General features: G+C 40.9%; 1 protein-coding gene across 1 annotated transcript; it reads right to left on the minus strand.

Annotated features, from left to right (window-relative positions):
• Positions 1–1,828: 1,828 nt before the first annotated feature.
• LOC308396019 (uncharacterized protein) lies at positions 1,829–5,505 on the minus strand (the record flags this gene model as incomplete). The annotated part of the gene is made up of 3 exons (XM_080881077.1): positions 4,083–5,505; positions 3,650–3,857; positions 1,829–1,857 (listed from the first exon to the last, which is right to left on the minus strand). The coding sequence occupies exons 1-3, from the start codon at positions 5,478–5,480 to the stop codon at positions 1,829–1,831; spliced, it is 1,635 nt and encodes a 544-aa protein (XP_080737203.1). The 5' UTR covers positions 5,481–5,505.
• Between the last annotated feature and the right edge of the window lie 6,014 nt (positions 5,506–11,519).

Below are 11,519 nucleotides of genomic sequence, written 5' to 3' on the forward strand. Positions count from 1 at the left end.
CATAAGGTGCAACAACCAGCAACCTGTCAGGGAATACACATTTTTCCCTAACAACAGATGCTTTTCAGGTCACTGGCTGATCTCTCAGCCTCCGTAATTAAGCAACCAGCAAAGACTTTCACTTTTAAGGGGGACACTCAATGAATGCCCTTTTTTGAAGGTGCATGCAGTAGTATTAAATTCGTCAAACTGAGATTTTTCTTCCTTTAAAAAACTGTGACTGTCAGGACAGGATTAGGGACTGTGAAGTGACTACTTTAACTTTGAATCCCATAACCCACTAATTAAAGGAAAGTTAAAGTAATAATATAAAAGTAATTTATTACAAAGAAATGCATAACTGCTGAACACTGATCTCCATTCTCTAGAGCGAACAAGCCGTTCATTCATTCGTCAGTTCCATCATCCATTCATTCCTCGCTAAGACAATAGACTGTTGTTGTGTTTATGGTCTTTGTTTGTGGCCTTTCTCCCAGGCTCACTGCGCTGCAGAATCTGGAAGCCCATTCACTCTAATAAAGTTTAACAGGCCTGTTTCAGTCCCACAGGACCCTGAACACATGGGACGACAGCAAAGCAACGCTGACTTTCATTATCTTAAACTCCTGTGACCTAATTACATCCAATCTAATCAGCACTCACTCCTCCACCGTGCGGTTTCCATTACAGAGAAGTGGTAAGATGATTGGCGGCGATGATTTAAACGTTTAAGAGTTTAAGGTTTGACTCCAAAGAATTACTTAATTAGGCAGTGATTGCTTAATTTGTACCACACAGATACTGTCACACATGGAATGGATTTGTCTTTAAAGGCTGTAAAAGAATACTTTCTTCACTCAGAGCCCCACGTTTTGAATAGTTGGAAAACTGACCTGGTGACAGCAGCTATCCTGAATCACAAACAATAGTTACACGTTACGGTTGCTATGATGTTAACACAGCTAATCAGGGGCAAACAGAGAGGAGCTAGAAATGTGTACATACTCATGTCATCATTGTACTTCATGTATGAGCAGCAGAACACGCCTGGATGACTATAACTGTGTAAACACTGATCACTCAAATACTCCTTTGGCTCTTTGTCTGCAGGTTGTCTTCACTCCCCCGTCCATGTTACACTTTTCCCTTCTATGAAGACATAAATTGTCCCACTCTGCCTCTTCTTCATATCTTTGTGTCTGCTTATCCATATGAGACACAGAGCTTCCTCCAGAGTTGGGTGGGGTGAAAAAGGCGCTACTTGAAGACAAATGATTAGGCTGGAAAGAAGAATTTCCCTACATGTCTGTAGCTTTCAGTATTAATGGGTCTTAGACATGCAACTGCCTGAGAGGAGTGGTAGGTGGGGAGGTTTAAGTCAGATAAAGAGATTTTCTTGAAAGGAGGAAAGTGTATATATGGGGAAGACAGTGCCATATCCATCTGTACCCACTGTTTGTGGAGGATCTGCAGGTGTTGAGAGGCCTGATGTAGGTAAATGTAATCCTTAATGATGTTTGGAGTCTGCTCTGAGAGTTCTAATTAGGGTTTAGTCACACGAAAAGGTTTTCAGTTTAAATGCAGTTGCTGAAATCGTTTAATTTGCTTGCTCAGACAGACCAGCAGACAAGCAGTTGTGATGAAATATACCAGACATCTTTGTTAATCTTGTTGGTAACAGTTGAAATCAATTACTTTTAAAAATATATTTCTCCAGCACTAGTTTCATAAGGACTTGATATGGCTAAATTTTCTGGACCACACATGTAGTCTGTGGAGTCTGGTTCTCCTCCAAAATGAGAGATCAAAGGCACTCAGTCTCAAATCCACACATTTTAACTTCATATTCTTACTTAATTATGCTGCTTGTTGAACGCACTGAAGAGGACAAAGTGAGAATAAGGGAGAGGAACACAAGAATTATATTAGTTTAAGCTTTTGGTTTGTTTGTCTTTGTCTCCTTTTGTTTGCCGTATTCTTGTCTGTTATACTCAGTGTTGGGAAGGTTACTTTTAAAATGTATTCCACTACAGATTACAGAATACATGCCCCCAAAATGTATTTTGTAATGTATTCCGGTACATTACTCAATGAGAGTAACGCATTCTGAATACTTTCGATTACTCCATATATTATCAATAACTACAACTACATGAATGTACTATTGCTGTGTGATTTATTACTATTACTGAAGGCTACTCCACATACCACTAGCAACTAGATTTTTAAATCCTAATATAAAATGAGTAACAGTAAGGTGGACATTAGGTAAGGCTGCACTTTTTGCAGCGATCTCATATAGAAAACTATTCCACGAGTATATAAAACAGGCACGCTGCTCCGAACCATAGTAAAGGGACCTCTGGCTAATAAGTTGGGTTCTGTGTCGGTCTCGTAACCGAAAGCTAGCTTTACTTTGTTGTCTGGATCAACTTTGCTAGCGAGAGACAGACAGAGGTGTTGAAAGGCTGCTCCAACGGACTAATTGTTTCGGAGGAAAACACGAATACAGTGTACAGTCGAGTATTAATAGCTTACTTAGAACACTCTTCTTGGCTGCAGTGGTTATTTTTATATTTACATGCTTCATACATGCTATGCCTGTAACACTCTGCCTATTGCTTTCATTTTAAATAATTTTTGAATAATACTTTTTTAAAATGTTTCTTCACGTCATTATGCTGCCGCAAGCAGTGTTGCCACAGTTACTTTGAAAAAGTAATATATTACGGACTACTGATTACTCCTTCCAAAAGTAACTTAGTTACTTTACTGATTACTTTATTTTTTAAAGTAACTAAGTTAGATTACTAGTTACTTTATTAGTTACTTTCAGAAGCTGCCAATAACACTCCCCACTGCCTCAACATAAAAACATCAACCGATTTTGCCAATACTCACTTTATTGGAAGTGTATTTTAACAGTAATGTCAACAATATATCTCCTGACATTTGAAGTTGAACTTAAAACTTTTTTCCTGACAGAAATACTTGTTTGTATGAAAATAAAGACAGTCTTGTTACTTCACTTAACATAAATACTTTTTATAAAAAAAAACAAACAAACAAACAAAGAGTCTTTCTTGACTTCCCTTAAGATACTTTTTATACCATCCACATGTAAGCACTATTGTCCGCTTTTGTAACTTTGGACTAATCTTATGAAAAAAAAAAAAGAGACTGCAGGTCCAACTTAAATTGCCTTACTTCCTTGCAGGTAATTGTTTTAAGTTAATCAACTTGAAAACTTTAATAAGTTTATTAAGTGACTTTGATAAACTTAATTCAATTACTTGTAAATAGTTATTTAAATTGGATTCCCCATTCTCTGTTTTTTCAGTATATGTTGTCATCGCATGTTATGGGGGAAACAGTAGAGTGGAGCGAGTAAACCAGTGGTTGTACCTCATTAACAGAAGCTTCTCAAACCTTTTGTCAGAAAGTCGATTTCTTTTAGGCGTGAGCACCAAACCTCCCAGACTAAAAAGTCGCTCCACAGGAGCACTTGATGGGGTTGGAGTGTTATACTTTAAAAAAATTGTCTTTATGCTTGAAAATTTATGCAGAATCTGAAGGTCGTAGCCTGACATCAGGTAGTCCATGACTTCTTTTTCTGCAGAATAGGTCTCCTCCTCTGGCTCTGCCTCAAAAGTGAAAAAGTCCATCTCACCTTGGCTGCTAGATGTAGTAGCACTGGGCACACTGGCAGGGTTTTTTGCCAGAGGAGCAGTGGTGCAACACTCTGCTGTCAGAAGCTGTTTTACTCGCTCGCTCCTTCCTGCATCTCTCAGCCATCGGAGTTTGAATTTTGGACAACTGGCAGCTGCAAGAAGGGCATCTTTGTCATCCAGCACACCGGCGAAACGAGTCTGAATAGCCTAAAAAACATAATTGATATTTTTATGCCTACAATTTATTATGTTATTGAATTATTTGCAAACCATGCCTAATATGAGATCAGTATTATGGATTAATTTTGTTTTAGGTTACTTGTAAACATTTTAATTGTTTTAATCTTATTTTTCAATGATAATTAATATTCTGTTCCATGTTTGTGAATTGTATGAAGCAAAAAATCTGACTAATTTCAAGATAGAGCGTACCTGTACAATGGCATCTGGAAGGCCTGCAGTCATCCTGGAGAGGTCATCTTTCACAGCCTGGGTCTTCTGCATCAGAACTTCAAGTGTTGGTAGTAAAGTTCCATATGGACAGTCGCCTTGTAAAATGTCCAGTGCTGCAGTCAGAGGTTTCATGGCCATGCAGTACTCATGCAGGAACTGGTATTCTTGATCTTTGAAGCACTTCAGTCCTAGCTTTGTGCACAGAGTATTCAGCTCACCCATGGGGATTTCTGCAATTCTCTTTACAGCATCAAAAAAGGAATTCCACCTTGTGGATGTTGGTATTAGGAGCTTTCTTTTGCTGATTTCTTCCACTGTTTCTGATGCAAGTGTAGATCTACTCGATTTGGTCCAAAGAGCTGTGCATTTTGCTGTGCTGCTCCTATACACAGCCCTGCTCTCTGCATTGGTTGTTAAATGTTTCTCCACATCACGTGTGCAAATTATGTTGATGGTGTGCGAAGCACACCTGCGGTGCGGGGGAAGAGACAGCTGACCATCACTTTCATTCTCAGCCGAGAGGATTTCTGACAGATCAGAAAAAGTGACATCATCGTCTTTGGGGCTGGACTCTTCCTCCTCCGTCTCATCATCGGACTCCGTGACAGGATGATAAACTTGAAACGCCTTAACAAAGTTGGATCCATTATCAGTAACTGTTGCAACTACTTTGTTGAGTAATCCATAAGAGGAGTGGATGTTTTCGATTTCTGTACCAATGACATCATACGTGTGTCTACCACGAATTCGCCTACATGCTAATGCAACCTTGTGACGCTCTAATGTGGTTCTACTGATCCAGTGGAGCGTTACTCCCATATAGCTTCTGTTGTTAGCAGTCCAAATATCCGCGGTAGTTGAAACAAAGTCAATCTCATTCAGTGTGGCCTTCAAATTTCTCTCCATTTCTGTAAACTCCTTCTCCAAGTAAGAAGTAAAAGTCGTTCGGTGAGGCAGCTCGGCATTAACAGAAGTAGGGATCTTTTTTATTATGGCACGAAACGAGGGCGAGTCAACAGTGTTTATAGGTAGCATTTCTTCTACAATATACTGCGCGACCAACTTCTTCAATTCTTCATCACTTACTGGTTTTGCACCAAAGTCCAACTTTTGTTGTTTGGGGGGTGTAGGACCTTCTGCGGAAGTCACGGCTCTCTGCTTCGGACCACTTGGTGGGACTCTCTCTGTGAGTTTGACTGTGCTGTGCTGCGACTCCAAATGTTTCTTTAAGTTTGACGTAGTGTTTTTGAAGGTAGATAACACTTTTTCGCCAACACAGAGTGTACAACGAACCTTAATATTTAAATCTTTAGTTGACAGAAACTCAAAATAGTGACCATATTTCCAGCTAAAGAACGAACATCTCTCTCCCTCCATTGTTGTTTACACTTTTTTACGTCGCTGGCTGCGCTTGTGAGCGGGAAACGTGACCTGTCGCTTATGTGACGTTTCACGACACGTATGCGTTTGTCATCCGCTGAGACGAAAAGAAAAAACCAAATCTTTTTGCTTAAAAAAAATAGTAACGCACAGTGGTTTGGACAAGTAACTTTAATCTGACTACTGTTATGGAAATAGTAACGCGTTAGATTAGTCGTTACTGAAAAAGGGGTCATATTCGGAGTAACGCGTTACTAAGCAACGCGTTACCGGCATCACTGGCCGCAAGTAGAGGTGACATGGGCCATGAGATTGAGACCCAGGCATTAGAGCCTCTTAATGCGTGTTTTATTTGGGTTTATTTATTATAATTACCAGATATAGAGAGGGCATAGACTAACATATGAAACAAGAAAAGACCGCCGTGTAATCCCTTTATTTCAACTGTATTCTGAATACCACCTTTTTAATGGAATACAGTTACTCATTTTTTGTATTTTAAATATGTAACGCCGGTACATGTAAATGGTAAATGGCCTTATATAGCGCTTTACTAGTCCCTAAGGACCCCAAAGCGCTTTACATATCCAGTCATCCACCCATTCACGCACACATTCACACACTGGTGATGGCAGGCTACATAGTAGCCACAGCCACCCTGGGGCGCACTGACAGAGGCGAGGCTGCCGGACACTGGCGCCACCGGGCCCTCTGACCACCACCAGTAGGCAACGGGGGAAGTGTCTTGCCCAAGGACACAACGACCGAGACTGTCCAAGCCAGGGCTCGAACCGGCAACCTTCCGATTACAAGGCGAACTCCCAACTCTTGAGCCACGATCGCCCGCCATGTATTTCGTTGCTCCCCAACACTGGTTATAGTGTTGGGGTTGCTTTTTTTGTTTTTATGTCATGAAACCTGTGTTTCTCTTGGATTTGCTACCTGTGTTTTCCCACCTGGTGGATTACCTGACCCACCCTAACTGCTTTCCTATGAGCTGTTTTCCAGTGAGCTTCTTGTTTGTGTATATACACTCATGGTCCCTTTAGTAGGTATGCCTTGCTAATACAGCTTTGACTCCTTTTTTCCATCCTTTGTGGCATCGATTCAACAAGGTGCTGGAAACATTCCTTAGAGATTTCGGGCCTTGTTGACATCACAGCATCAAACAGTTGCTGTAGGTTTGTTGGCTTTGTATCTATGATGTGATCCTCACTTTCCTCCCAAAGGTGCTCTCTTGGATTGAGACCTGTTAACTGTGGAGATCATTTGATTAAAGTGAACTCTTTGTCATGTTAAAAAAACAGTTTCAGATCAGTTGAGCTTTGTGACATGGTGCATTATCCTGTTAGAAGCAGCCATCAGAAGATGGGTGAAGTGGGATTATAAACGAATGGGCATGGAAAGCAATAATATTCAGGCATTTAAACAATGCTCAGTTGGTACTAAGGGGCCCAAGGTGTGCCAAGAAAATATCCCACACATCATTACACCACAAATACCAGCCCCAACCGTTGATATGATGCAAGAAGGATCCATGCTTTCATGTTGTTTACCCCCAATTCTGACCCTGAACATCCAAATATTCCAGCAGAAACTGAGAGTCATCAGACCAGAAAACATCATTCCAATCCTCCATTGTCCAATTTTTGTGATCCCACCTGCATTGTTGCCTCAATTTCCTATTCTTAGCAAGCAGGAGTGGCTTCTGTGTTTTGTGTTCAGAGATGCTCTTCTGCAAACCTTAGTTCTAATACCTTATTTGAGTTACTGTTGCCTTCCTCTCTGCTTGAAGCAGCCAGGTAAATGTCATCTGACCTTTGATATCAGCTGATCTTTTCTGTTTTCTTTTATTTCGGGCCATTCTCGGTAAACCTTAGAGATGTTTGTGAGGGAAAATCCCACCACATAAGCAGTATATAGTAAATACAGTATACAGTATAAAATTAATACTCAGAGCAGCCAGTGGACTTCCACATTCTGATGCTCGGTTTGAACCTCATAAGATCATTTTGTCCTACATGTCTAGATGCCTAAAATGTAATGAGCTACTCCCATTTGATTAGCTGCTTATATATTTGCTTTAACGAACAGTTAAATGGGTGTACCTAATAAAGTGGCTGGCAAGTGTATATAGTCCTGTATTTGTCTTTTGTCAGTGCATCTGAGCTCCTTGTCTAGGGCAGTCTGATGAGCCAGTGCAGAGTCAGCAGTTGGTTCACCTGTGCCAGAGTCAAATCTCTTGGCTGACTGCTACGCTGCTTCAGGGACAGTCTGTTCTGTCTTCTAACACCCACTTGAATTCTGACTGTTCTTGTATCCTCTTGGGTGTTTTAAGATACCTAAATATCTAGTTTGTTCACTTCTGCTGATAGGATGCTGCCAGGCTTTCACCCAGCCTCCTAAGGCCCTTCAGCTTTTGTCAGCTTTGTCAGGGGTCTCCTGCCCATTTTCCTTCTTTGCTGTCCTCCCGGCCCTCACAGAGTTTCTGCCTTCATTGCCCTGCCTTAATACCATCAAGCCAAACAGCCCCACCTATGTACTCTGGCACTACTCTGCTCTCTTTTCTAAGGAGTTCACCCCAAATGCTAGTCTCTGATGAGTCCAATTGTATTGAGTTTTGTGACAGGATTAAAGCTCATGTGCGTACTAGCGTGTAAATCAGAGAGAGTGGGAGTAAGACTTGTGGACATATATCTACCAGCACTTGATTAAGAACACTTGGACTCAGAGTAAAGCGAGTGTTTATCTCAAATCATAATCATAATCTCTAATCAGTACCTCATGACAGTGTCAAGAGCAAAAGTGATGTTTTTTCCTCAAACTTAATGGAAAAGGAAATTTGTGAAAACAAGAACAAATCCAGTACAGGAGAGCTTTACAGATGTTTAAGAGTGACATTTTATTCTGACATGCACACATATCCCAGAGAACAAAAGATATTCAAACCTACACACACAGTCACACACACAGAGCCTGAGTGACAGGGAAAGTGGGTGAGCGGGGGTTAAAGAAACAAGGAGAAATGAAAAGTGTCTTTGAAAGTAAACAAAGGCAGAGTGATCAGGACCAGATTGGTGTAGATCAAACAGTAGTGCTGAAGTAGGAGGAGAGAGGCCTCTGATGGAGACATCAAACAGGACTAATGTAAACCACATATCGGCCTGACATCATGCACATAGCACACACACACACACACACACACACACACACACACACACACACAGTGGATGTTGTACTTACAACAGGTCAGTCCCTCCACACACTTAGCCAAATTTAATTCATGCACAAGCACATACACAAACCCCCGCATGCAAGGCCTCGTACTCACACACACAAACATCAAGAGCCAAGTACTCAGAAAATACTTTTAAATATCATCTGTTATTTTTTTTTATTTCCAGGAAATTAGAATTATGGCGCAAGAAACAAAATTTATCAGTGAGGGATGGAGCCAAAATACAAAGTAAAACCAAATGAACTTTCAGTAAATATTTGATCAGGAGTTTGTATTCATCAGGGATAAGTTACACATGGATTAGGTGATACATGTTGCTGGAGAGGAACGTAATATGTCTGGACATAACTGGAGGCGTAATCAGTGCGTGATTTTTCTCTGTGCACAGGCTACGGACGCTGACCCACGATGCTTGATGGATGACAGAAAGACAATAAAGGAGACCGTACAGTAGTCATCGTCTCGAACAATAGTTGTTATAACTACCTACGTCATTGTGGTGTAGGGTCTCCACAATGAATCAGCCGCACAGTAATCACTGTTCTCTGAAATGAAGGAGAGCGTGAGATGGAGACAAAGAGGTTACAAACAGGTCAGTGACAGAACGAGCCAGTCCCAGAAACAAAAATAATATTTAAGCAGAGATACAGTGAGCCAGTACGCCTTGTGTTTTCCACACATTTTTCCATGACTTCCAATGTGCTGAACGTGTCACAAAAATCACATTCCGGTATCCTTATACTGTATCTCATCAAATTTACATAGAACAAATAAGAAACCTACAGCATGCAATTAGGGAATACTGTAATTTGTTAAAGGTGTTCCCAAACTTTTACAAATAGTCTGCAACAAAAGACACAAGATGATTATAAAGCAGATTTCTTTTAAAAGTTATTGTAATTTGATGATGAGTTCATAATGGGATGCTCTTTTATTTCCTATAAAATTTGCACTTGGGGGCGCGTGGTGATTTGCACTGTTGCCTCATAATAAGATACCCAGAGGTCATTGGGTTTGATGGTTTGAATCAGCCATCTGGCTGGAGCCTGTCTCTGGGGGGTTTGCATGTTCTCCCTGTGGATTCCCTCTGACTACTTCAGCTAGCTCTCACAGTCCACAGACATGCAGTTAGTGGGGTTAGGTTAATTGGTGATTCTAAACTGCCCATAGGTGTGAACGGTTGCCTGTGACCCTGGTTATCCCTGGTGACCTGACCAGGGTATACCCTGCCTCCTGCCCCATGGCAACTGGGATATGATCCAGATTTTATTTATAATTTAACTGGTTTTACTGGTAGTACAGTGTTAAATGTGGGCGTTTATGATGCTCAGAAAAATGCACTGCGTACTGTACAGATGCTTGTGGAGCAGTGGTGTTCGCTCGTCCCACACAGCAGGAAGCCCCACAGCAAGGATCAGGTTTTTATGGTCCAGCCCCCCTTCCACCTCTGCTTATCTACAGTCTTTACAGCTGACTAAAGTGAGGGTTTTTCTGTGGCTCCGGTAACTTCTTTCTCACACACCACAACAGGACCGCTAACCTACAGTCATCCACACAGGTGCTGAGTGAAGTTCTGGAAATGGAAACACTTATTTTTGTTTGTTCTCCTCGCTGCTCTCACTCACACCTTCCCCTAATCTGTGTCCAGAGGTTTGAAGTAACAAGGTACAAATACTTCATTACTAAAGTACAATTTTCAGGTATTTGCACTTGAGTAGTTTTTTTTTTCTGACTACTTATTACCTTCTTACTTTGAGTACGTTTCAGAGGCTGTACTTGCTACTTTTACTTGAGTAAAGTTTCATCAGTTCTTCAACTTTTAATAGAGTATTTTTAACAGTAGTATTTGTACTTCTACTTAAGTACAGAATGTTTGTACTTATACTGGTGCTCTCTAAGCTAACACCAAGCTCCAACCTAAGAAAACCCGAACCCACTGCACTTACTCGTCCACTAATCAACACCACTGTGTCATACAACTCAACCCATAGATCTATCAACTGTCTGTCACTGGCTGGGTCTCTTTTTCCTTTTAGTCCCTACATATTTAAACTAATATCTGTACTTTCTACTCCTTCCATTTTCAAAATGGGCTTGTTACTTTGGTTAAATCCATTTGAGGGAAGTTTTATTTCGTCACTGCGAGTCAAACATCAAACCGATTTGAGCCTAAACAGAAACACAGGAAAGGCAATCTTTAATTAACACAAGATGTCACATAAAAATAGATCATGTGTGCCAAAGTCAGCGGTTAAAAGTGGACCGGTGTGGGGTTTTTGGTTGTTATTGTTGTTTGGTTGAGGATCGGGATAAAAAAATGTTTACGCTGTAAATCTCATGTAACGCCTATGTCTGCAAGACTTGAGTACTAATTCACTAAAGTTTATGTAGATGAACCTCATCCTATTAACACGGCGATTTTACCCTTGACTGTCCTCCTGAGAGGTTCCGTAGCACCATGTAAACGATCAGTTTTGGCATGCTTTGTACAAGAATGAAAGCATGACTAGAATTAAATCCAACAGTTGGGGGGGAAGATGTGTGAGAGAGAGATGGGGTGAGTCGAGGCATTTGGATGGTGGCGTATGTGTGTGTCTGTGTGTGCGGAGGTGCTCTCATGGCACCTCTCAAGTCTGTGTAATCAACTCCAAATTCAGTCAGCTTTCAAGGAACTGAAAATGGAATATTTTTAAAAAGTCAAGGTTGTGTAGTACATAAAAAAGTGGGAGGAGATCTGCAAACTTCAGTCAGACCCACACACATGCATGCACACACCACCTTTGCTTGGTTATTTTACA

This window comes from Rhamphochromis sp. 'chilingali' (assembly GCF_963969265.1).
Source record: "Rhamphochromis sp. 'chilingali' genome assembly, chromosome: 4".
Taxonomy (NCBI): Eukaryota; Metazoa; Chordata; class Actinopteri; order Cichliformes; family Cichlidae; genus Rhamphochromis; species Rhamphochromis sp. 'chilingali'.